The sequence below is a fragment of the Diplotaxodon limnothrissa genome, linkage group LG7, assembly GCF_057381915.1.
Source record: "Diplotaxodon limnothrissa isolate DT_005_m linkage group LG7, D_limnothrissa_male_GT1.1, whole genome shotgun sequence".
NCBI classification, from domain to species: domain Eukaryota; kingdom Metazoa; phylum Chordata; class Actinopteri; order Cichliformes; family Cichlidae; genus Diplotaxodon; species Diplotaxodon limnothrissa.
The window spans coordinates 3,816,495-3,841,972 of NC_140602.1; the positions used below are offsets into that span (position 1 = coordinate 3,816,495).

The 25,478-nt window shown below is 43.3% G+C and overlaps 1 protein-coding gene across 1 annotated transcript; it reads left to right on the forward strand.

Annotated features, from left to right (window-relative positions):
• Positions 1-25,075, forward strand: tspan33b (tetraspanin 33b). The gene is made up of 8 exons (XM_085359012.1): positions 1-142; positions 16,507-16,564; positions 16,976-17,103; positions 17,578-17,652; positions 20,577-20,672; positions 21,040-21,168; positions 23,001-23,162; positions 24,780-25,075. The coding sequence occupies exons 1-8, from the start codon at positions 47-49 to the stop codon at positions 24,846-24,848; spliced, it is 813 nt and encodes a 270-aa protein (XP_085215138.1). The 5' UTR covers positions 1-46; the 3' UTR covers positions 24,849-25,075.
• Positions 25,076-25,478: the final 403 nt, after the last annotated feature.

Here is a 25,478-nt window from a genome sequence, read left to right on the forward strand (position 1 = left end):
ACTGTTTACAAGTGAAACTCGCTGTAGCTTTACACCTCAATAAATAATGGACCGGAAACTGAATCTGGACCGAGCTGAGACATTCTCCTTTGTCAACCCGTGGATCAGATACTTTCTCTTCTTCTTCAGCTTCTTATTTTGGGTGAGTAGAGTTGCAACGATAAAAGTGTTGCAACGATAAAATATACTCTAAATATTTTGGAGAATGCAAATCACCAGCAATCAGAGAGCTTTCAAAGAAGACAGATCTGCTACAAAGAAAAACCAAAAAATATATAAATAATAAATGGAGAAAAGAAATTCAGCTATTATCAGGAGTTAAAAACAGCAGGAGCACCCAGCCTCCATGCTGCTACCTATTTCACGTTTAGTACAGTTACACATGAGAACTTTGATTGCCTGTATACATCACTGCAGCAATGCATTCGTAACAAATAAATCGAGTACTGACTCATACTAAACCATAAAACACCATGTAAGCACACTAGTACTCTGTAAACGAATTCTACTTGGAAGCTGTTTCTGAATGTAATAACTGCAGCATCATTTCACAGCATGATTGCACAAATGCAGAGTCCACAGTTACAGTGCTGTGAAAAAGTATTTGCCCTTCCCGGTTTCTCATTTTTGTCTCATTTATAAATTTCAGCTCATGTAACAAATTTTAATATTACAAAGATTGTCCAAATAAATGCAGTTTCGTAAACGATGCTTTCGTTTATCAAGGAAGGAAAGAAAAGCTATCCAATCCTACCCGGTGCTGTGTGAAAAAGTAATTGCCCCCTCAACCTAATAAGTGGTTGTGTCACTCTTGGCAGCAAGAACTGCAATCAAGCGTTTGTGATGACTGGTATTTAGTCTTTCGCATCGCTGTGGAAAAATTCTGGCCCACTCTTGTTTGCAGAATAGTTTTAATGAAGTCTCATTGGAGGGTTTTCAAGCATGAATGGCCTTGTTGAAGGTCACGCCAAAGTATCTCAACCTGATCTGAGTTCGGACTTTGAATAGGCCACTCGAAACCTTCAGTTTGTTTTGCTTTTTTGAGCCATTCAGAGGTGTACTCGCTGGTGTGTTTGGATCATTGTCCCGCTGGATTGCCCAAGTGTCCTTAACCCTCATAATGTCCTCCCGATTTCCATGCACCTGTGGTCCTCAGGGGTCAAAAATGTCCCCATCTGGTTTGATTGATACTTAATTAATATGAAGTGGATTTTCCCCCCACTTTTAATTAAAACTTAATTCAAACATTTTGACACAATTTTTTTTTATTCCATTTCAAATTTAAATCTGATAAAAACCTCATAAAAATGAATTTTTTCTTTGTTTTCAGGTAAAAAATAAATGAAATCATCAGTTATCGTGAGGATCGTTTCACAACCAGAGTCGGTTGCTTTAACAGATGATCACAGACGGGTTTATGTCAAAGTTAATTTAGAAAGCTGTTTTTAAACTACAAGTTCTTTACTGGCAGCACATAATCACATCTGTTGTCCTCTGGGCTCAAAAATGACCCCGTTTGCTTTGACTGTTTATAAAGCGAGAGCCGCCTCGTGCTCTCGCTTCAGTATGCCACCCAAGAAAGGCCCAACACCAGAGGAGGTTGAGGACATTAAAACCTCCCTCGGAGCGCTGTGCGGAGACGTGGCCGCAGTCAGGGCACAGCAGGAGCTGCTTCTGGGGCTTCTGGAGGAGGTAAAACAGCTACGCCTCCAAAATGCCGAGAAGGACAGACGGATCATGGATCTCGAGCGGCGGGTGGATGAGCTGGAGCAGTACACCCGTACGAACGACGTGGTCATCAGCGGTATTAAAATCAAGCCGCGCTCGTATGCGCGCGCGGTGGCCGGGAACGTCGGGGAGCCCAGCGACGAGGAGACCCGCTCGGTAGAGCAACAGGTGGCGTCCTTCCTCCAAAGCAAGGGGATAGAGATGGACCTGGAGCACATAGAAGCATGTCACTCACTGCCCAGGAGGAGTGACAGACTGCCGGCCATCATTATGAGATTTGTCAATCGGAAGAACAAGGTCGCACTGCTGAAACAAGGACGCAAACTGAAAGGCACGGACGTTTTCATTAATGAGCATCTGACACGAAAAAACGCAGACATCGCGAGGAAGGCAAGGCAACTGAAGAAGAACGGTAAAATACAACATACATGGGTAACAAACTGTAAGATTTTCATTAAGCTAAACGGGACACCAGAAGAGGCAAAAGTACTGATAGTGAGGAACATGGAGGATCTGGACAAGTATAACTGACACCAATGTATCAATTACACCAGGAAATGACATGGACACGTTGAAATTAGTTCTTCAACAGAAAGTAATTGATCTAGATTGTGAATATAAGGAGCATAATATAATAGATCCAGAAATAGATTCTGAAAGTAACTTTCTCTCTTCTTTTGTTAAAAATTGTAATTATTTCACTCAGGAACAATATGAAAAAGAAATTAACCTAGACGGGAAGCTCTCATTAATTCACTTTAACAGCAGAAGTATGTACTCTAATTTTGATTTCATTAAGGACTATTTGCAACAATTTTCTCGCCCCTTTAGTGTTATAGCCATCACTGAAACTTGGTTCAATGTCGATAAAGGAATAGATTTTTGTTTGAATGGATATGATTTAAAATACATGAATAGATTAAATAAGGCGGGCGGCGGGGTTGCTATATATGTTCATAACTCTATAAAATATAATGTTGTAACAACTATGTCTATGGCTATTGATGGAATTTTGGAATGTTTGACTATTGAGATTATGAATGAAAAAAAGAGAAATGTTATAATAAGTTGCATATATCGGACACCCAGTTCAAGTATTGACACTTTTAATGAATGGATAGAAAAAACGTTTGCTTCGGTGAACCAAAAATTACTATTCATCTGTGGTGATTTTAACATTGATTTGCTAAATCCAACAAGGTTAAAAGCCATTGATGACTTTACTGACACGATGTACAGCTTATCACTATATCCAACAATAACAAAGCCAAGCAGAATAACATCACATAGCGCCACTATTATTGACAACATTTTTACTAATGTCATGGATTTCCAAATTAATAGTGGTCTGCTTGTCTGTGATATAACTGACCACTTACCAGTTTTTACTTTGTGTGACTGTGATTTAAAAAAAATAGATACCAAGATCATGATAGCAAAGCGAACAATAAATGAAGAAGCAATTCATGCCTTCAATTTCGATTTAGCACAACAAGATTGGAGTTCGGTGTATGAAGAGTCAGATGTGGACAAGGCTTATGATAATTTTCTAGATATTTTTACTATGTGGTACAATAAACATTGTCCTGTAAACGAAGACATGACAAAGAAAAAAAAGATAAAAAGTCCTTGGCTCACAAAAGGAATTATTAATGCTTGCAAAAAGAAAAACAATCTGTATAAACAGTTTATCAAAGTAAAAACAAAAGAAGTGGAACAAAGATATAAAGCATATAGAAATAAATTGACTGATATTATAAGAACGAGCAAACAACTTTATTATAGAAGAAGATTATATGAAAATAAAAACAATATAAAAGGAACTTGGGATGTGTTAAACAACTTAATTAAACAAGGATCTTCTGGAACATCATATCCTGAATATTTTACTGATGCAAATGGTGAAAATCACAACATGAGTAATATTGTCGATGGGTTCAATAAATTCTTCATAAATGTTGGCCCTGAACTAGCAGCAGACATCCCGTGTCATAAAAATGAAAATATCAGTAATATAAAATCAAATCCCTTTTCACTGTTCCTCTCAGCTACAAATGAGCAAGAAGTAATAAATATCACATTAAAATGTAAAAGTAAGTCTTCAATGGATTATCATGACATAAATATGTCTGTAGTTAAACAGGTTATTCTGAATATTGCTAGTCCCTTAACATATATCTGTAATTTATCATTTCAGTCCGGTTGTTTTCCAAAAAAAATGAAAATTGCGAAAGTAATACCACTATATAAAAGTAATGACAAACACAGTTTTACCAATTATAGGCCTATTTCTCTACTGCCTCAATTCTCAAAAATTCTAGAAAAACTTTTTAATTCAAGATTAGAAAAATTCCTTGAAAAACATCAAATAATAAATGTTGGTCAGTATGGTTTCAGAACGCAAAGAACCACTTCAATGGCGATAATTGAGGCAGTAGAAGAAATTACTGATACACTGGATAAAAATAAATATGCAGTTGGTATTTTTGTTGACCTCAAAAAGGCCTTCGACACAATCAATCACTCAATTTTACTGGATAAATTGGAAAGATATGGTATTCGAGGGAAAGCTGGTAACTGGTTAAAAAGTTACCTAACAGGTCGGGAACAATATGTTAGCATAGGGCATTACCATTCAGAGAAACTTGGTATTACATGTGGTGTTCCCCAAGGGTCAGTGTTGGGACCAAAACTTTTCAATGTATACATAAATGATATTTTTGATGTTTCTCAAGTACTTAAACTCATACTGTTCGCAGATGACACCAACATATTTTTCAGTAGCGATGATTATACTGATCTTGTAATGACCGTAAACAGGGAGCTAAAATTAATAAAAAAATGGATGGACATAAATAAATTATCATTAAATATAAATAAAACTAAAGCAATGTTTTTTGGTAATTTAAAATATAATATAGAATTACCAATTATCATTGAAGGTGTACCAATTGATAATGTGAGTGAAAACAAATTTTTGGGAGTTATAATTGATAACAAAATTTCATGGAAACCCCACGTCAGACACATAAAAACCAAAATTTCCAGAAGCCTCGCAGTTTTGAACAAAGTGAAACAATTCCTTGATAAAGATGCACTTCGTACTCTGTACTGTACCCTGGTTCTTCCATATCTTACATATTGTGTGGAAGTGTGGGGAAATACATATAAAAATACAACTAATCCATTAGTCACAGTACAGAAACGAGCACTGCGTATTATTCACAAGGTTGGTTATCTAGATCATACTCACAAATTCTTTCTTCAGGCAAAGTTACTTAAATTCCAGGATCTGGTTAATTACAATACATCCATAATTTTGTATAAAGCTTTTACTAAACTTTTACCGGCAAATTTACAAACTAGATTTGAAATTCGAGAAAAGGTTTATAATGTGAGAGGCTTTGGAGAATTCAAATTACCCAGAACTCGAACAACCCGTAAAGGCTTTTGTGTGTCTGTATGTGGTGTGAAAATCTGGAACAGTCTGAGTTTACAATTGAAACAATGCAAAAATATTCATAGATTTAAATTTCTCTACAAACAGTTGGTCTGGTCACAGTGTAACAAACCTTTTGGGTTATAGCACCACTAGGGGGGGTTGCCCAACTATTGTAGTAGCTGTGGGGGTCTCCTAGTGGGTGTGTGAGTTGTTAGCGGCAGCCATTTCATGCTGCTCATGTTCCATGCTCCAAGAAAGCACCTTACTTACTGTTGTGACAAGCTGGCGCTGGTGGTACCAATCCCCGCGCATGTAGGTTCGGACGAGTACAGCCGAGGAGACCTGGCTTATAAAGTGTAATGTTGCTGACGGCGAATAAAGGTCTGTTATTGGATTTAACCGACTGGTTCCGTGTTATCCGGCTAACCTCTACACCACATGCCCGCTGGACCGGCTAGCCGCTCCTTCCTCGCCAGATTGCTGTTACAAAGTGGCGCCCGAACATTGTTCTCTGGATCTTCATCGTCATCCGGACCGACAGACGGTGGGCTCGGATGTTTTTCCCGTGTTTTTCAACGATCGACACTTCGGCTGAGGTGGCGTGTTTTTTTTTCTCTTCGTCTGGCTGTATTGGCCGGGCCGATAGGACCCCGTGAAGGAGCCGACCCCCCGGGATTTCAACGACATTTGCAGGCATGGAAGAGCGCCGACCCATCGCTTGACACGCTCGCCTGCGAGGGGGAGTACTCCGTGAGTAACTGTACGGTCCGTCGGACCGCTAACTCAGTGCTATTGGACCGTTACGACATCGGCGGTGCTAAAGCTAAGGCTAACGCTACAGTGACTTTGACTCAGTGTTCATCCAGAGGGACGTTTTGTTTTGTGTGAAGCATCAGAGTGTGCACGGACGCTCTCTGTCTGATGGATATTAACGCTTAGGTACTCTGTGGGAACGCTCTTTCACTTTGCCATAACTTTTGTGAGAGAGAGAGTGGTTTCGGCCATACTTTTGAAATGGCGTCCCACCCAGACACAGGCAGCGAGGGAGACGGCTGCGACTCAGATGCTGAAGCTCCCAGCCTGACTAAGTACATCATCCCTCGCTCTACCCCTCATGACCTCAATCTTAAGGTGGAAAGCTTGCAAGAAGAGGTGGAGAAACTGCGAGTCTGCTTGCACGATTCGCTGGAGCTACAAAAGAGCCTTCTGAAGCACTTGGATGGTGGCGCGAGAGGGGAACCGGGGGAGCAAACACCTCCTCAGAGAACCCCCAACCCAGTGGCTTTTTCCACGCCATTCACGCAGAAAGGGATTAACACAGAGCCCCCTCCGCTTCTCCAGCGTCAGTCGGCGGAACTCTGCAATACATCGAGGATGATCGCCGCAGCGCTGCACCAGGCCAAGCTGGAGCCCCCAGTGTTCGCTGGTGACGGCGGAGTGTCACCGGAGGAGTGGCTCCAATCAGTGGATAGCTACAGATCGTCGCTGCGCCTAACCGACTCGCAGGTTCTGAGTGAGCTCCCTCACTTCCTCAAGGGAGAGCCCAGTAAATGGTTTAGGGCCCTCAGCTCTCACATTACTACATGGGCACATTTTTACCAACTTTTTGAATCAGTGTTTGTGTCAGCTGATAACCAAGAGCACGTTTGGCGGGGCATCCTCGATCGCGTCCAATCACTAGAGGAGCCCCTCCCAACGTTTGTAGCTCACATGCTCGGTGAGTTTAATAAGCTAAGGTGCCCGCCGCCGGAGCATGAACAGATCGAGCTCATATGTAAACATTCATTGGAGAAATATCAGGTTGCGTTGTACGGTACGCCGGTCCCGTCGGTTATGGACCTACTGCTTCGCGCGCACGAGCTCCACACAGCCTTAGGTCCAGTTGGCCGCTCAACCCCTACTTCATCTCCTAGTGTTGCAAGCGCGAGAGAACCACATTGTTTTAAATGCTCCCGCCCAGGGTTTACCACACGCACGTGCCCAAGTTGCACCTGGGTTGCCCCAAAAGAACGAGGTGCTGCCAGACCCAGGGCAACCTCCCACCGACCTCTTCCAGGACCACCACCGGGCCTGGAACTGGCCGATGCTGAGGGGCTGGATTCACTGCCGGCAGCTCGTGCGGCCAGTCAGCAGTCGGGAAACCCCCGGGGGGGGAGGACATTTTAATGAGGCAGCCCTCCCCCCATTCACAAAGTATGCCTCGCCCGCATGATGCCCACCAGATTGTGCAAGGCATTGTGGGGCACATGGAAGATGTAGAGTCTGGAGCACACTGGAACACCCCACTGAAAGCCAAAATTAACTTCAACTCAGTGGCAGTGAACGCTACGCTAGATACAGGGGCATCCCTGTCTGCTGTGCGGGCTGAACTCATTTTGGAGAACAACTTGTCTCCCAGCAGGACCCACCAGTGGATGGGTCCACCGGTGAGCCTAGTAGACGGTGCTCGCTGTCTCCCGGAGGGTGTTACATGGCTGCCCATAGGGTTCTTGAACAAAAGGTTTTATCACCGGTTTGCTGTCATCCGCAACTTGTCGTCCCCCTTTGTCTTAGGGATGGACTTTATGAGCAGGGCCTCTTTGACAATCCACATCCCCTCGAGAACCGTAGTTATGGACGACAGTCCATGCCCAGGCGCGGATGAAGAAGAGGGTTGCTCAGTTGATCTGTTGAGCGATGATAATGTCATTATGACGCTTGACATGGTAGAGCCCTCGCTGGAGACCAAAGCTCTGGAGGCAAACCTAACAGATAGTCAGAGAGAACTATTAGTTGTCCTCCTTGAACAATTTAGCTGCATGTTTGATGGTCATTTGGGCCGCACGTCTTTAACTGAACATGTGATCGACACGGGAGATGCGAGGCCTATTAACCTCCCCCCATACCGCACCTCCCCTGCAAAGAAACAACTCATTGAAGAGCAGGTCCAGAAAATGCTGGAAGATGGCATAATTGAACCGTCCATGAGCCCCTGGGCCGCACCTGTCGTGATCGTTAACAGGTTGGGCGCTGACCCACGGTTCTGTGTGGACTTTAGGGGGCTGAACCAGGTGACTCGGAAGGACTCATACCCCTTACCACGGGTCGATGAGTCTCTCGACTTCCTAGCGAGAGGTCGATTCATTTCAACATTGGACCTGGCGAGGGGTTACTGGCAGGTGCCGGTCTCAGGGGACTCACGTCCTAAAACAGCCTTTGTTTCCCATTGTGGGCTGTTTCAGTTTCGCGTGCTCCCTTTCGGCCTCTGCAACGCACCAGCCACCTTTCAGAGGCTGATGCACAACGTCCTCAGCGGCCTTGTTTACAAGACATGTGCTGTATATCTGGACGACATTGTGGTTGTGTCCCCTACCTTCGAACAGCATTTGTTGGACCTGCGGGAGGTCCTTGAGAGACTTAGGTCTGCGGGTCTCTCATTGAAGCTTAAGAAATGCCAGTTCTGCCTGAAGGAGCTCACCTTCCTGGGCTACCGGGTTACCCCGGATGGCATTAAACCGGACGATGACAAAATCAAGGCTGTGATGCAGTTCAGAACTCCGTCCTCAATGAAACAGGTGCGGCAGTTTCTCGGTCTGACGGGATACTACCGCAGATTCGTAAAGGAATATGCTCGCCATGCAGAACCTCTGCACGCCCTGACAAGGAAGGATGTTACCTTTCAGTGGGATGACAGGTGTCAGGAGTCCATGGACTTCCTGAAACAGAGCATTGCGACAGCGCCTGTCCTGTCACTCCCTGACTTTTCCCGGCCTTTCTTCATCCATACGGATGCATGTGACCTTGGCTTGGGGGCGGCCTTAATGCAGAAGGATGCAGAGGGTAGGGAAGTAGCAGTCGCTTACGCAAGTCGAGCTCTTCACAAGGCAGAGAAACCATACTCTACGCCAGAAAAGGAGTGTCTGGCTGTGATTTGGGCTTTAGAACACTTTCGTCCCTATGTGGAAGGGCTTCATGTGACGGTCTTGACTGACCACAACAGCCTTAAGTGGCTGATGTCACGCCCAAACCCTACTGGCCGGTTGGCGCGGTGGTCCCTGCGCTTGCAGGACTTTGACTTTACCATCGTACACAAGGCGGGGGTACACAACAGGGTGCCAGACGCTCTGTCTCGCAACCCACTGCCTGCACCAGAGGGTCCTCCTATTGAAATCTTGCCGGAGCATGCTGTCATGTGGGGCATGGATCTTCGTGCCCAGCCTCCCCTTTTGTTAGAGGACCGAACACAACTAAGGCAGCTGCAGTTAGATGACCCAGGTGCAGGTCCAAGGCTCCGAGACCTGGAGTGTTCCCCCAATCTGGGTTCGGACGCCAGTCCTTCACCGTCCTTGGTGGTCAATGACGGCCTACTCTATTACCGAGGCCCGAAACATAAGCGCAGTCTTCGGCCCCAGGAGGAGCTGAAGCTGTATGCTCCTACGGCTCTCCGGGGTACCCTGTGCGGTTATTATCATGACCACCCTACAGCAGGTCACCTGGGGATTGCTAAGACACTAGCGAGAATGCAGTCTAGGTTTTACTGGCCCAAGATGGCATCGGAAGTTAAACGCTACGTCTTGTCGTGCCCAGTATGTCAACTCACAAAACCCAGTCAAAGAAAGCCAGCGGGCTTCATGGTCCCCATTTCGCCCCAGCGACCCTGGGAATACGCAGGGGTCGATTTTGTCGGACCACTACCTCGCACCGCTTCGGGGAACTCGTACATACTGGTCTTCGTAGACTATTTCTCGAAGTGGATCGAAGTGTGTGCGGTTCGGGATGCGACGGCTCGAGTGGCAGCCAGTAAGTTCATTAACGAGGTATTTGCTAGGCATGGGGCCCCTAGGTACCTTATTTCGGACAGGGGCTCACCTTTTGTCAGTGAGCTGTTTGATTCTGTTCTCTCCACTCTTGGGTCCACCCACCGCCTCACGACGGCGTATCATCCGCAAACTAATGCGACCGAAAGAGTGAACAGAACTCTCAAAACGGCCATCCGTGCATACGTGGGCGATAAGCACGCGTCGTGGGATAAGTTCATGTCCCAAATCTGTTTCGCGCTGCGCTCAGCCCCCCATGAGAGTACAGGACTCAGCCCTGCTATGATGTTGTATGGTAGGGAGCTGGAGACACCCCTTGACTTGCTTACTAAGCCGTCTGGAGAGAGCGAGGAGTCATCCATGCCCTATCCGGAGACCCTTAAAGCGTCGCTTCAGGAGGCCCACGATCGAGCCAGGGAGACACTGGCTCGCAGCCATGCTAGGCAGAAACGCTACTACGACCTGAGACGCCGGCCGATGACCTATGCAGTCGGAGACTTGGTGAAAGTCAAAGCTCATCATCGATCGGACGCTCAATCTTGCTTCACGGCCAAGCTGGCACCCTTGTTTACAGGGCCCCTCCGGGTTACTCAGAAGCTTGGGGAGGTCAACTACAGATTAGCCAAGATTGACACTGGTGAAGACGCAGGAGTCTTCCACGTCGTGAACGTTCAGCCATTTTACTCCTGGGACTCCACATCTCCTTCAGGGCACCGGACTTCGTCCCAGGAGAGCCTGGATGAGACTGAAACGGGGGAACAGCCCTCATTCCCGAGTTCAGGGGATATCGGAGCAGGCGGGCACCCCACTGAGGGCGCCTCTGAGTCGCCACCGGCCAAGGGGGAACAATATCATTTGAGACCCCGCCGGTGCCCCAGAATCACTGAGGGTTGGACTGCTACCAGGTGGACTAACCGTCATCATACGGACAGACTCAATGTTGACTGAGGGTTGGTTTCATACATGTACATGCTGTAATTGTTCTGTTCATAAGGGGTGATTACTTGTTCTGTTCCACTGAGCCCTGGTAATCGTGGCCCGTGAGAGCCTTTGTTTGGTTTTCTGTTATACTGATTTGAGTGACCGGTTGTGTTGTATGTCTGACTGTTTCCCTTGTCTATGACCATCTCTGGAAGATGGATTGGCAGTAATACTGCATGTTCTATATTGTTTGCTTCAAGCACTAATTTTGTTTATTGACTGTACCAATGCTATAAGGTAAGGGTGTCTAACAATTCCTCCACAACCTGCTTAGTACCTAATGTAACTATGTATAGTGAAGAAGGGTAGCGGGAGGAGGGTCACCTGGGTCCGGCTGAGGACAGCCTGCGAATTGCCGGGGGGGTGATGTAACAAACCTTTTGGGTTATAGCACCACTAGGGGGGGTTGCCCAACTATTGTAGTAGCTGTGGGGGTCTCCTAGTGGGTGTGTGAGTTGTTAGCGGCAGCCATTTCATGCTGCTCATGTTCCATGCTCCAAGAAAGCACCTTACTTACTGTTGTGACAAGCTGGCGCTGGTGGTACCAATCCCCGCGCATGTAGGTTCGGACGAGTACAGCCGAGGAGACCTGGCTTATAAAGTGTAATGTTGCTGACGGCGAATAAAGGTCTGTTATTGGATTTAACCGACTGGTTCCGTGTTATCCGGCTAACCTCCACACCACATGCCCGCTGGACCGGCTAGCCGCTCCTTCCTCGCCAGATTGCTGTTACAACAGTATACTCAATGATGGGTTTTAGTGTGCTCTGTAATGTCTGTCCTCTTACCATTGCTGGTATGGATTCCAAAATAAAAAATAAAGTGTGCGTATGTATGTACATATATGTACTTGTGTGTGTAGATATATATGTATGTATATGTATGTGTGTCTGTTACTTGTAGTTATTACTGCCTGTTACCTGTGGTAATGCAATTTATAATTTATATATTCTGTATTCAGTTATGAAGGCTCTAATTGTTGGTTGCGAGCTGCCGCTTAGATGCTTGTATCTGCCCGGGGCTGTTGATGGGTCTGTATGCAATGATGGGCGTAGCTGCGGGAAGTTTATTGTTTTTTTTTGTTGATGAGTGAGTATAGGGGTGGGATTTAATAAGTTTTCTTCGTCCCACTCCTTTTTCAGGCAAGTTTTGTTTTTTGTTTTGTGTATTTTATGTTCAATATAGGTATTTGTTGTGCCTGAAAATGAATAAATAAATGAAATGAATGAATGAAATGAAATGAACAAGTATAAAATATCATCCATCTCTGTGTTTCAAGGTTTTATTCAACTTTATTCCAACTCATTACCTGACAGTTTTCTATATTTTGGCATGGTAGGACACCAGGGCATGAGTCTGAGTGAAGGCAAACTTTCATGAGGACAAAGGCGTGTCCATATTTGACACAAGTGCAGGAGGAAGCTCAGGTTTATTCCTCTGCACTGGTCCCATCATGGACAGCATTCTTTTCTGCAGTTGCAGGCCAAGGGTCATATACAGTAAACAAGCTGTTACAGGTGATTGTTGTCTTTTGGAAACCTGCAATGTTAGGGACAACTCGCGTGTCCTGACTGCAGGACAGACGGTTTGCCATCGCACACTAGCATGTTCCATGTACAGCTGGACCTGCATCACATGCTGCCCATGTTTTTATCTCATAGTTCCCTGGTTTACTTGGATGTTCTGTTAGAATGGACAGAGTCCTCTGAAGAGGACTTGGTGCTCATACAGTCACATCAGTACCAGGATCTTACATCACAGCAGGAGAAACACCCACTTGTTCCATACACCTCATGGGAGCACGTTTGTGTCATGAACGACGATCATCTATTGTGTCTTTATCAAGAAATTATGTCCTTTTTGTGCTTCTGTGATTAATCTTGTGTCACCTTTAAAACTTCTCTACCAGACTCAGGATGTCATAAACTGGCCGTAGCGACTCTACTGGATGCACGGCAGTAAGAATCAACACGCCCACATATGCCTACAGCTGCATTCGGTCCATTTTTCTTCCTCTCTCGTTGTCCCTCCTTGTTCATCATTGAGTTGGCTGTAGAGCAGGTCATCTGCTAATTGGATGGTTGTTGGTTCAATCTCTGTGTGCTCTAGTCTGGAGTTCTTACCAAGGTGTCCTTGGGCAAGTTACTGAACCCCAACTTGGTCTCTGATGCATCCATCAGCATGTGAACGTTAAAAAGCAGAATACACTGTGTGTAATGCTTTCAGTACTCGAGTAGAAAAGCCACTGAAGGAGTATGGGACCTGGCACATGTGCTTGGACTGTGGTAGATCATCTTTCTCTGAGGCACATGAGAGAGTCAGGCATCGTCTGTCACTGGGAAGGTTAGAAGACCAGATCAGTGTTTCCTCACGTTACTGCAAATATTCCTCTGTCTCAGCTGATTCCTCTTTCCTGCTTGATTCTTTTCTTCATCATAATTGAAATGGATGATGTGTAGTCCTCTGACACATTTTCTATTTCAGTTTCACATTCTGAAAATTCAAGAAACTTCAAGAAGCCCAGTCACTTTCTTTCCAAGCTCCTCAGACTACCATGTCCTGGATGCCTGAGAACCTACTTGAACATAGTTCAGATTCTTCATCACTTTTCTTCACTTCATAGCCTTCTTCCACTTCTGCAGGTGGATGATGTGCTTTTTCAGAGAAAGGGTAGCATGTGCTCTAAATATTGACAATATTTTCTATATCTTCCAACCCTGGATCTTCCTGAACATTGATTCTCCCTCCTCATTATACTAGAGGACAATATGTGCTTTGTTCTTCTGCTCATTGCAAAAAAAAAAAAAAGTATGCTCATCAAAGTATGCAAATCTCCAGTGCAATGGAGGCTTGTGAGCATACTTTCTGTGTATGTTTTATTGTAGGGTCTACCTTACAATACAAAGCACCTTGATGCGACTGTTGTTGTGATTCGGCGCTGTGTAAATAAAATTCCATTGAATATAGAGCACCTGCCTCCTCGTTATGCTGCCTGTTGTTGTTGTTGTTGTTGTTGTGGTTGTTATGACCAGTGCTTGACCCCACACATCAGTGATCCAAGATCAAAGATGTTTGAAAGCAGTATGGTGTGAAAATATGACCCTTTGCAACACTTTGTACTTTGGGGTCATTTTTGTCCACGAGGACCACAGGTGATATAAAATCCAATAAAAACCCCATAAATAAATCAAGACAATCATATTACTATTTGTATGAAATGTTGTGTTTGTTTTAAGCCAAACATTCCACCAATTTTAACTTTTATCTTGTCAGTCTTCAGCATATTTTCCCAAAAGTCTTTGGGATCATCAGCATGTTACGGTTTGTTTTTTTTGGCAAATTTGAGCCTCTGTGTTCTTTTTGGTCAGCAGTGTTTTCGCCTTGTAACTCTCCCCTGGATGCCATTTTCGACATCAGTTTCTTTCTTATTGTTGAATCGTGAGCACTGACTTTAGCTGAGACAGGTGAGGCCTGCAGTTCTTTAGATGTTGTCCCAGGTTCTTTGGTGACCTGGTGGACGAGTCGTTGATGTGCTCGATGTGTTGGTGAAACAGAAAATAAATTGGTTGATATATTTGAACGATATTCTTAATGGTAGATAAACTGTTACATTTCAGGCAGTATAGTGGATACATAACTGCATAAATGTGTGAGCACGCTGATGTTAATGGATGCTTATATGTTTTTTGCTCACTAGCACAGGAGATGATCTGACCCAGTCACAATTCAGCCCCTGTCAGTCGCTCACACCATCACACCTTCCATTTCTCCCGTATTCAAGGACAGGTGCCCTAAATCGCTTATTTTCTAACAGATGTCAGGCATGCACGCACTGCTGATATGACATAATCATTATGCATTTTGTGCAAGTCTTACATTATACACGCTCCTCTACTGTGGCTGTTAGTGTAACAAAAAGACAACAAGACAACTGGGAAATGATAGAAAGGTACAGCGGATACACTGAAGCAGCCATTAAAGCACCGCGTCCTCCATGAGCAGTTGCTTTCGCACAAAAACACACACTATTAAAATAGAGCTGTTTGGCTCACTTACTTTCCCAGCACATTACAAGTCGAGCACACAGATCACATCTCTAACTCTGCTAACTCCCTACACCTCCATTACATCCCTGTTCATCCAATCCTCCACAAAAACAGCAGGGGGGCAAACACTGTACTGTGCTCCTACTGTGTTTAGAGCCAATCAGCAATAACTGCACCCGCAGCAGCCTCATACCCCAGCCTGTGTTGACTTTGTTTATCAGACATGGGCTCAGGAGCGAACACTGCAGCCCTAATCCATCAGGCCTTTGTCCCCCCGTCCCCGTGGCTCAGTTGAGCTGGCTTTCACCTCCACACAAAATCCTCTGGGAGAAGTCTGATTCATCCCTTTGAAAAGCCTGAAAAACAGAGCTGGAATACATTCACTGTGTAAGTGTGTCTCCTGTTGCAAATGCCACCCTCATTCACAAAAGGCACAGTCAGTGGAAAACTGACAAAAGGAGCTGCAGGTGCGCACACTCCTACACGTCAGAAAATACCCCTGAAAAATGTACAATGGTACTTCCAAAGAAAATAGGCGCTATCCACGTTTTGTGTTTTGGCAGCTATAAAGGCTGAACAAAATGCATCCTTTATACACAAAAGCAAACACGCACAAATTAGTAATCAGGAGAATGTCTGTGAATTCGGAGGCTGGAAATGGAAGCCAGGACCGCACAGATTGTTATTCAAGGTGAGAAAAGCAATCACAGAGAGAAGGGAAATTAATGTTGACAATGCAATCAACGGGAAGCGTTAATTCCACCTGTTTTCCACTCACTTGGCTCCTTTAATACGTCGATTCTATTTGGGTGAACTCACCTCTTCAGCAGTTCACAACACGTTTGGGTAACACTGTTTAAAAGAAGGGCACGCACACACATCACAGTCAAGAACTAAGTGAAGTTAGGGTGGATAATAAAAACAATTCTCTAACCAAGGTCGAGTTCTTCTCGCAGTTCTATAAATCCTGATAAAAACTGGAGAGAGCATTTTTCAGTTCTGGAGGATTTCCATCGCAGTCACAGGTGGACTGAGTCTGATTTCTGTTGCGAGGTTCCACATTAAACCGAGGTCCATATGTTATTATTTTTTTCCCTGTTGATATCCATCTGTCCGTTTACCGCCAACACATAAACTAGTGATGCAGTTACCATGGCAACGGGTGCTCTGCCTACTCAGCACCTGAGGAAAAAGCTTATCATCACTAATCTAATCACACCTGTCCTGCAAACAAAAGTCCGAGGCGGCACCCTGGAAGGAACATGTTTCCTTTCAACAACTTTTTAAACATCCAAATAAAGACTCAACCTGGATAAATTACAAATACACAGCATTTTCTGGGCTTTGCTATTGCTAATTAATTACCAGCTTAGAAGTATCTGGTGTTGAATTTCCCAAGCAGAATACGAAGGACAGACAGCAAACGCGATAGAGGAGAATTACTTGCTTTCTTTGCTGGTGAAAAATAAATAAAAATTGCTGGTAACAATAAAATCATCTCCTTTTTTTCCAGGTTTTCTCCCTGTTGATTGTTGCAATTGGTGTGTATGCTAAAGTCCAGAAGGCCACAGGTACGCAAGACGACACTTTTCGCTCACACCTCCTAAACTCCAAAGTGAATTAAAGACCAGCGATAAACCGTCCCTCATAAAAAGAGGTGCAGGAATGAGGTGGCACTCTCCTTGGGATCGTAAACTGTTTAGCTTTCCTGGCACAAAGCAAATGTGTGTCAGGCTTTCGCCTTCATTTTACCTGGTGTCTTTAATTTTGTAATTACTATGAGATATATATATAGTTGAGAGACAACCAAAATTTTTTTACCTGTGTTCATTGTGCACAACCCCACAATAGATCATTAGCTGCTAGCGTAGGAAGGGATGCTGCAAAGACAGGGAAACAAGGTACATGATGGAATTATTTAAATCAAAATCAGGTATTGGGGTTGGAAACAAACAGAGGCTGTTTTCCCATCTTTCTGCCAGACACGGTGAGGGACACGTTCCTGATCGACCCGGCTGTCATCTTAATCGTGGTGGGGGTGGTCATGTTCTTCATCACTTTCTGTGGCTGTATCGGAGCTCTCAGAGAGAACATTCGCCTCCTCAAGACAGTAATAGACCTCACAGACACATTACAAATACTGGCACAGTGTTTTGCTTCCATCTAATCCAAAGCCAAGTCTCACATTTTTATTATTATTATTAACCTTTATTTAACCAGGAAAAGTCCCATTGAGATTAAAAACCTCTTTTGCAAGGGAGTCCTGGCCAAGAGGCGACAACACGTTGAAATTACAAAGTTACATACATATTATAAATAACAATTACATTTTAAAAACATTTTTCTCTGGCTCTCTCAATCTGGACTTAAAAGCATTTAATGAAATAAGATCTGCTATCTTCCAGTCTTTTTGCATCATGTTCCATGTGAAAGGGGCAGCATAAGTAAAAGCCCTCTTTCCCAGTTCAGTTCTGGCAAATGGAACATTGAGCAATAAAAGATCACATCTTATGTGTAACAACTAATCTGTCCTTTAAGATGATATTAGTCACAGCCTTTTAATATTTTTGTCTTTACTCCCTAGTTCTCCTTCAGCCTCACACTGGTCTTCCTCACCCAGCTGGCCATAGCGATTCTGGGCTTCTTTTACTCCGATCAGGTATCTGAATCTTTACAGACTGTTCTGTGCACTGGCTCAGTTATTCTACGGGGCCATTTAAGGCCACATTCAGGCTCCAGTGATAACAATGAGCACTATTGATTTATGGTGTCATTTCCCGGCTTTTGGACATTCTGTACATTTGTAAACTGCAGTATATGCAACTTAATAAGGCAGACATCTGATCCCACAGATGGGCCAGCTTAGCCCACAGGGGAAATGTCTTGTTAATGTCTGTGCTGCGCAGCATACACAGGAAACAGAACGGCAGCTTCCAGTGAGAATCAGTGTTTGTGTCACTCTCTATAAATCCTCCAAATGACTCAGGCTTGTTCTGTAGACTGACAGAAAATACGCGAGAACTTTCTCTCGGTATTACAATGTGATTTGAAGTGACTGGATATAAAAACTATTTGGGTTTATTGTGGCAAAGTTTTAAATGCTAGTGGCAATAACGGCAACGACAGCACTGTGTTCAGTGAGCTAATTGTTGGCACCTGGGGACAATGGAAAGAAGCAAGAGTGTGCTTCCAGGCAAACTCATAAACTTTAACGTACTACGTCTCTATGTATATGAATAAATAATGGTGCCAGTAGCAGTACCAGTACCTTTGACCACTGGAGTTTAAGTTTTATTGAGCTCGCTGACATGTTTGGTCTTTGCATTGATGTGTTTGTTTTGCAGTTATTCCCACAGACCACAGCTTTTATTGATTTCAGAATTAAGTCAACCTGACTAAATAGTCTCATTCGCAGACTGTCTCCTGCCTCTCTAATTGATACAATTAGAACAATTTAAAACAAAAAAAGAATTTTAACGATTGTTTTTTATTATACATTAATAATAAGTTTAATTCCAGGTCTAGATACATTAAAAATGTCTTTTTTTGTGACCATAGGTGATCTACTCTGTGGCTGCATGAATGTACATATGTACTACAGTACTATATCTCAGCCTATATCTTATACTTATATGACCCAAGTGATTGGTTTGGAGACTACGGAGATGAGAAGGATCCCCCTCCACTTATCCCCTTCACTAACATCCCATTAGGGCTCCACCGAGAATAAAAACCACAACAGCCAGCAGTGGCAGCACTCGCTGTCATCAGTGGCGGGGATCCTGGTGCCTGATGATACCTCTCCTCTCCCTTGTGTTCTCTGTCAGCACTCAGACTGCCTGCTGCTAAACAGAGTAGTTTAACAACCCTCCCAGCATCCTTCCTCGCTAAATGATTCAAATGCTTCGGCACTTCAAAGTGGAACCAAATGTTCCATTTCAACAGATCCCTTGAAGGAGACTTTGCCGCTAATGACACACTGTGACGGTAGCCTCCAAAGCCCACGAGCAAACTGCACCACGTGGGAACAGAAACAGGGGAAGGCACAGGGTGAGCGTAAGGAACATTGTAAAAATCCTAACACAAATTAACAAAACTACTTCAGGATAACATTTTGGGATAATTTGACAGTGCTCACAGTATTTATCAACATAACCTGTTCTAACGTAGTTTGTAATGCGAACAATTCACAAAGCCTTTAGCAAAGCATTCAGAGAAGTTCGTTTTAATGAGAATTTAAAGTTCAGTGGCTCATGGGGCGATCGTGGCTCAAGAGTTGGGAGTTCGCCTTGTAATCGGAAGGTTGCCGGTTCGAGCCCCGGCTTGGACAGTCTTGGTCGTTGTGTCCTTGGGCGAGACACTTCACCCGTTGCCTACTGGTGGTGGTCAGAGGGCCCGGTGGCGCCAGTGTCCGGCAGCCTCGCCTCTGTTAGTGCGCCCCAGGGTGGCTGTGGCTACATTGTAGCTTGCCATCACCAGTGTGTGAATGTGTGTGTGAATGGGTGGATGACAGGTTGTGTAAAGCGCTTTGGGGTCCTTAGGGACTAGAAAAGCGCTATACAAATACAGGCCATTTACCATTATCATACAGTGCTCCTATTAGTATATATTACATCTGAACTCAGCCTGTATAACCATGGCCCTCTTTGTTCTCAGCGTCTTAAAGGGTGGAAGAATAGCAAAAACAAATATGAACAATGCAAGCCCTCGTTAATACTCTGAAAATGAAAATAATCTTACAGACAATGAAAGTTAAAGTAACAAGCAGGACAAAATTTCACCGTCTGAATCAGCCTCGTTCAGTTTCAAATGCTCATTACTGATAACTCAGTCAAATAACGTATTCATATATCATCTATAGGTTTTGTTTATTCAGCTCGAGAGGAGCTGATGAAAATCGACACATAATAACAAATGGCTAAGTTCAAGTAATTATCTACTATAATGTAGAACCTGCATATGTGCTTTGTGTTTGGTATGCGCTTCATGTATAGTTCTCACAGGCACAAATGGTTTTATTATTATGTATGCTGTACTTCCTGCTCTGCTGCCGCCTGGTTTACGTGCATCCCGCGGGACGCTTTACAATGTAAACAGGACGATGCTGTGTTGCCTCCAAACCCATGTGTTAATATGTGTTTATTTTCAGAAAAAACTGAAGTGGCCTTTTATGGAAAAAAAAGTTCAATGCAACGTTGAACATGAATACCGTTTATGCAAATGTGAAAAGTCCCACAAAAAGTCGATCAAATCTACAGCAAAGCCACCTGATTAACTATGAATAGGTGTCTGACAGCTCCCCAGAAACAGTTTTAGCTTGGATCTGAAATTATCCTCGACTTCATCATTTCAAGCTTTGTGGGGATTTTCCACTGCATCTGTTCAAAAGAGGGTTCACAAAAAGGTACTTTACAATCCTCCAAAATGCTACCCGAGTAATTAACTGAGAGATCAGTTGTGTCAATGAGCACCTTAGCAGGCAAGTAACAAAGACATCTGTAGATAGTTTATTGTAAAACATGCAAAATGTTGATATTAAAGCTGTTATTCTGTGTATTCAATCAGCCTTTTCCTCTCTCTTAGGCACGGGGTGCTTTGGGAAAGTTTGTAAAGAAAGCAATTGTGCACTACAGGGATGACCTGGATCTGCAGAACCTGATGGATTACATTCAAAAAGAGGTGCTCTCATTGGCCATTTCCACTGAGCCGGAGTGGCTCCTTTTGTCTGTAGAAGTCTTCAAACTGATCACAGATAGTTTATTGGATGCATCTGAGACTAAAGCAAGAAACCGCAGTTTGTTTTGTTTGTTTTTTTGCCTTAGCGAGGGTTTCCACAGGAGGCTACATGCAACTTACAGTTCCTGTTCTCTGTGGGTCACCTCATGTGAAACTGCTCTTCCATCTGCACATGCTGGCACATTTATGAGTTTGGGTTTTCCCACGGGAGAAGCCCTGACTGGCAGGATGCCCAGTACAGACCAACACTATGTTTCTAAATATACACCCGATTTCACTTTTCACTCTTCATTTTTCTTTTTCCCCCCAGTTCAAGTGTTGTGGATGGAACAACTACACTGATTGGTCTTGGAACCTCTACTTTAATTGTACACATGACAACCCCAGCTCTGAGCGCTGTGGTGTGCCTTATTCCTGCTGTACTCCTGTTCCTGGGGAGGTCAGTCTCTGTTTAGCCTCTTAACATACACAACATGTACAAACTAACAGCGTGCCTTAAAAGAAACCTTAACACAAACTTTCATAATCTTAAGATGATGTATTATTAAGATTGCTGACCTCACAATTTCAGTCAGCATTTCAAATTTGTTCAGTGTTTTAAATCTTCTCTGTCATGCCGAATTCACTTGATTAAGCAACTGACAAATCAAACCTTCACATTTATGATAAACAGAAACAAGAAAGGCAGAAAGATTGTGACATGAACAGAACAAGCAGCTGTATGATGATGAAACAGGCTCTTAACACTTTATTAACAGAGAAAAATAAATAAAACTGCTGAGAATTTAAAGTTACAAAAAAAATCTTGTATCTTGACTCAGCAGGGTCTTATGCAGGAGCTTGGTGAGTAGAACAGACTGTGGCAATAAAGGATAACACACGTAAAGCTACCCAGCCATGTCGACACAACTGTGCGCCAGTTGTGTGTATTTCACATTCACCTCCACACATCTCTCTCTGAATGCAAGATATGTATGTGGCCAGTATTCAACGGGAGACAAAGTATGGCAGCTATGCATGTATTTCTTCTAAACTTGGAGAAGAGGACTTCCACGGGTCCCTGGAGTCTCCAGACAGTTACATTCGATTAGAAGTGAGGCTTCTCTGCTAAGACATCAGACTGTCTTATCCAACAGAAGTGAGACTGTCAGCTGATGATGGGGATTCAAGACTTTCCACTGACAAGCTGGCATTAAGAGAGACCCAAAGAAAATTTGAAATCATCTATAAAATATACCCGATACTTTAGCTAATGGTCTGTGGATGCTGAATTATAGCCAGCACTGCCTGACTGTGACAACCTGCGTTGTTTTGACATGTACGCAAGTGTGTCCAAACTAAGAGGCTCTCAGTCGGGAGGTGGCAAGAACACGTCTGCATCTGCTTGTAAAAGCAGTTTTTGGTATTACCTTCCTTTCCTTTGGGATTAGCTGTCATGCACAGAACTGGTCTCATAATGGCCAACCAGTTTCTCTTAAAAGGAATCTGCAAATTGATTGGTTGAGTACCTGAATGAGTCACTGCCAGGCAATTTCCATCTTAAAGAAGAAAGAAAAAAAAACATGTTTAACATATTCCGATATGATCAACCTTACAGTAAATTTGCACAGATGATTCCAAATCAAAGTCTTCTTTCATGAAGGTTTTATGATATTTTGAGACTACTGAATCAACACTACAGCTATCTGCGTGCATGAGGATCCATGCTGTCATACAAACAGCATATATGTAAATGTCTGCATGAGCACAAACTTTGGATTCACAAATACACGCAAAAAAATCTCTGTACAGACGCAGCAGCACAGCTTGAAAACCACCACTGAGGAAAAAACATCTATCACACTATTGATTAAACATCATGCAACTCTGAAAACAGATCACAGCAACATTTTACAACATGGGGTAAAAATAAAATAACATTAAAAACAACTAAAAAAACTATTAATTAAACAGTTTGAGAGCTGCTGCTGTGCTGCGACCTGCTGGTAGTACCCTGTAACTGCATGGTTCCCTCAGGGATTAGGTAGCTTTTCTTTTCAGAGCCAGTGGGTTTTGCTTGTACTGCTCACATTATTTTCTTTCCCCTCAACAAACGTCACTCTTTCATTATTTCCAATTTACTTTCAATTCAAAGTAAAAACAAGCAATGTGAAACCAGCAGCATGAAAGCGAGATCTGAACGTATTTAGAGTGCTTTAGGTTTATGTGCTTATCAATGTATCATGCACTCAGTGTTTCGTCTGTCTTTGCTTTTGTTCATCTGGCTTACAGGCAGTGATCAACACTATGTGCGGTTTTGGAGTTCAAACGCAAAACTTCATGGAGGCAAACAAGTCGATCTACCCAGTAGGCTGTGCAGACAAAGCAGTGATGTGGATCGAGTCTCATCTGCTGCTGGTGGGAGCTCTCGCCTTGGGTCTGGCCTTGCCTCAGGTAACCCAGTGTAGTAATTAGGCAACACAGGACTAGTAACTTGCCAAAAGGACTAGTTTCATCTTGAATAAGACTACAAACAAACAAGCCAATATAACTATTAATGAAAGTTTGCTGGATTCAGTGTGTAGCAATCAACATATTGACTGGAGACGCTCCCTCAAAGGCAAACTTCAAACTGGCGTTTTTGGATGTGGCTGCGAAAACAGTCCAAGCTAGACTTCAGCAATCAGAGCCATGCAGACTTTATACACGCATACAAATCTCAATCTGAGAGCTTCCCACGGCCTTTTTTACAAGTTCAATATCGTCCTTGTAAAAAAATAAAAAAATAAATTAAAAAAAAAAAAGGGATAAAACTTGGATTCTAGAGGAAACCAATAAGGAGTAGGGTTAATGTGAGGCCACTGTGAATCAAGGGATTTGGAATGGTGTGTTCTACCTAGACAGCAATAACTAGGCACATTGGGACAATAAAATTTTAACTGCACATTATTCATTTATTACACTATCCTAGAATGAGTACAGGTTAATGTGCAACAGAGGTAGCGGGGTGTGTGTGATAATGTAATATGTCTAAGAGATGCTGACGACTCCCTGATTCTCACTGTGCAACGCACCACGATCCCCCAGCATTTCCGCTGCAGCAGACGGAAATCTAGAGAATCTGAAATGCCAGAATTTGAAAATAGACAGGCCTCCTCTTGAAGCTCTTCTTCCTCTTCTAAATCCCTCCCATGTTGTCCCATAAATATGTACCAAACATCTATGCTGACGCCTTCTATTGCAATGGCAGTTCTTTATACTACTTACCTGCTAAAATTTCCCATCATGAACTATATTTTTTTAAATGGGTCAAGAGAAATGTATTCACACCTAAGACCACCTAAATTACAAAATGCTGACAGGATGTGTTACGGGGATGATTTTGTTTTGCCCCTCTACCAATGATGCTAAAAACATGCCCTGATAACTAAATAAAACCATTCAATACTCATTAAGCAAACATGAAATCAAATTAGCACTTATAACGAGCTGCCTCTAAATAATTACTCTGTTTACTTATTAAAATGTTTCAGCTAATATTAAATGGCAATCTAGCAGAAGGTGTAACTTTAGCACAGGATGTTTAAACTGATTTGTCTCGTTCTCATCTGTACACTAGGCTCTGCAGTGAATCTGAAGAGAAGCACAAATTACCCACAAGGCCCGACAGAGCAATTGCATTAGTTTTCTAATGCTTTGATGTGCCGTAAATCTGATGAAGTTCTCTTTTAAGTCTTGCATATCCTCTCAAAACACTTACCGACACTTACTTTGTCTGCATAACAAGCCAAAGCGTTAATTATAGACTGCTGTTTAAAAGCTGTGTTTGCAACCCAATGGTTTGGTTTCTCTCTGTAAGAACACCTTATGATCGGCTTGACAGGTGCGTGCAAATGTGAGTACGCAATTATTTTAAGTGACTCGTTTGAGTCAGTCTCAACTAATTTGGGAACCTTTCTTCCCAGCGCCAAATTGCAGCACCCTGCTAAGGGACCTTGAGATACTCTGTACAGAACGTACAGTTACAGAGAGCCTCTTCTGTGATCTAAAGTGGCTGCTGTTGTCCTCTAGATTGCAGGAATTGTGCTGTCCCAGATCCTGATCTCTCAGATTCAAGATGAGATTACCTCAGTGTTGTGAGAGCGCTACGACAGAGGGGAAGAAAACGAAAGAAAGGAACTTGCAGTACTCCACTCAGCTTCTCTGACATGTTCAAGGACATCTTTTCTACAGCTACTACTGCAATATCTGGGCATGTGATATTCTTAACATGTGGTTGCCTACGGGTATACAAGTGTGATGCACTTTAATGTATTATTTACAGTCAATTATATGCCAAGTGTATATATTATTAACCGGTTTTGAACATTGACATCAAGATTTCATCTCTTTAAATGTGAAAAGTTTGCTTATAGAATTGAGTTAAAACATATGCATTTATTATTTTATGTTACTGTTTATCACTGAACATCAGCTCACATAAAGCAAGTCATGTGTCGTTTTTTAAAGGTCTGGAAACAACATTCACACACTGCTCGCCTCCCTCACTCAGCTAACGGGAAAGAAAGAGAGTGAAGTAGTAAATCAAACAATTTCTGATCCTAAAGTCAAGGTAGGCGTAGCCACACCTCCACACAACCAGGCAAGAAGGTGTCACACTGGATTTTGTGCGAATGCAGCCAATATGCAGTGTACGTACTCGCCACTGTGGGCCATCTGTTCTGCAACCCTGTGTTGGTCAAACAGATACAGACCTTCAGCTGTCCATGA

Coding starts and splice junctions, on each gene's coding strand:
- tspan33b (XM_085359012.1), top strand. CDS start 47: ATGGACCGGAAACTGAATCTGGACCGAGCTGAGACATTCTCCTTTGTC. Junction 143..16,506: donor TCTTCAGCTTCTTATTTTGG/GTGAGTAGAGTT, acceptor CTTTTTTTCCAG/GTTTTCTCCCTGTTGATTGT. Junction 17,104..17,577: donor ACATTCGCCTCCTCAAGACA/GTAATAGACCTC, acceptor TTTACTCCCTAG/TTCTCCTTCAGCCTCACACT.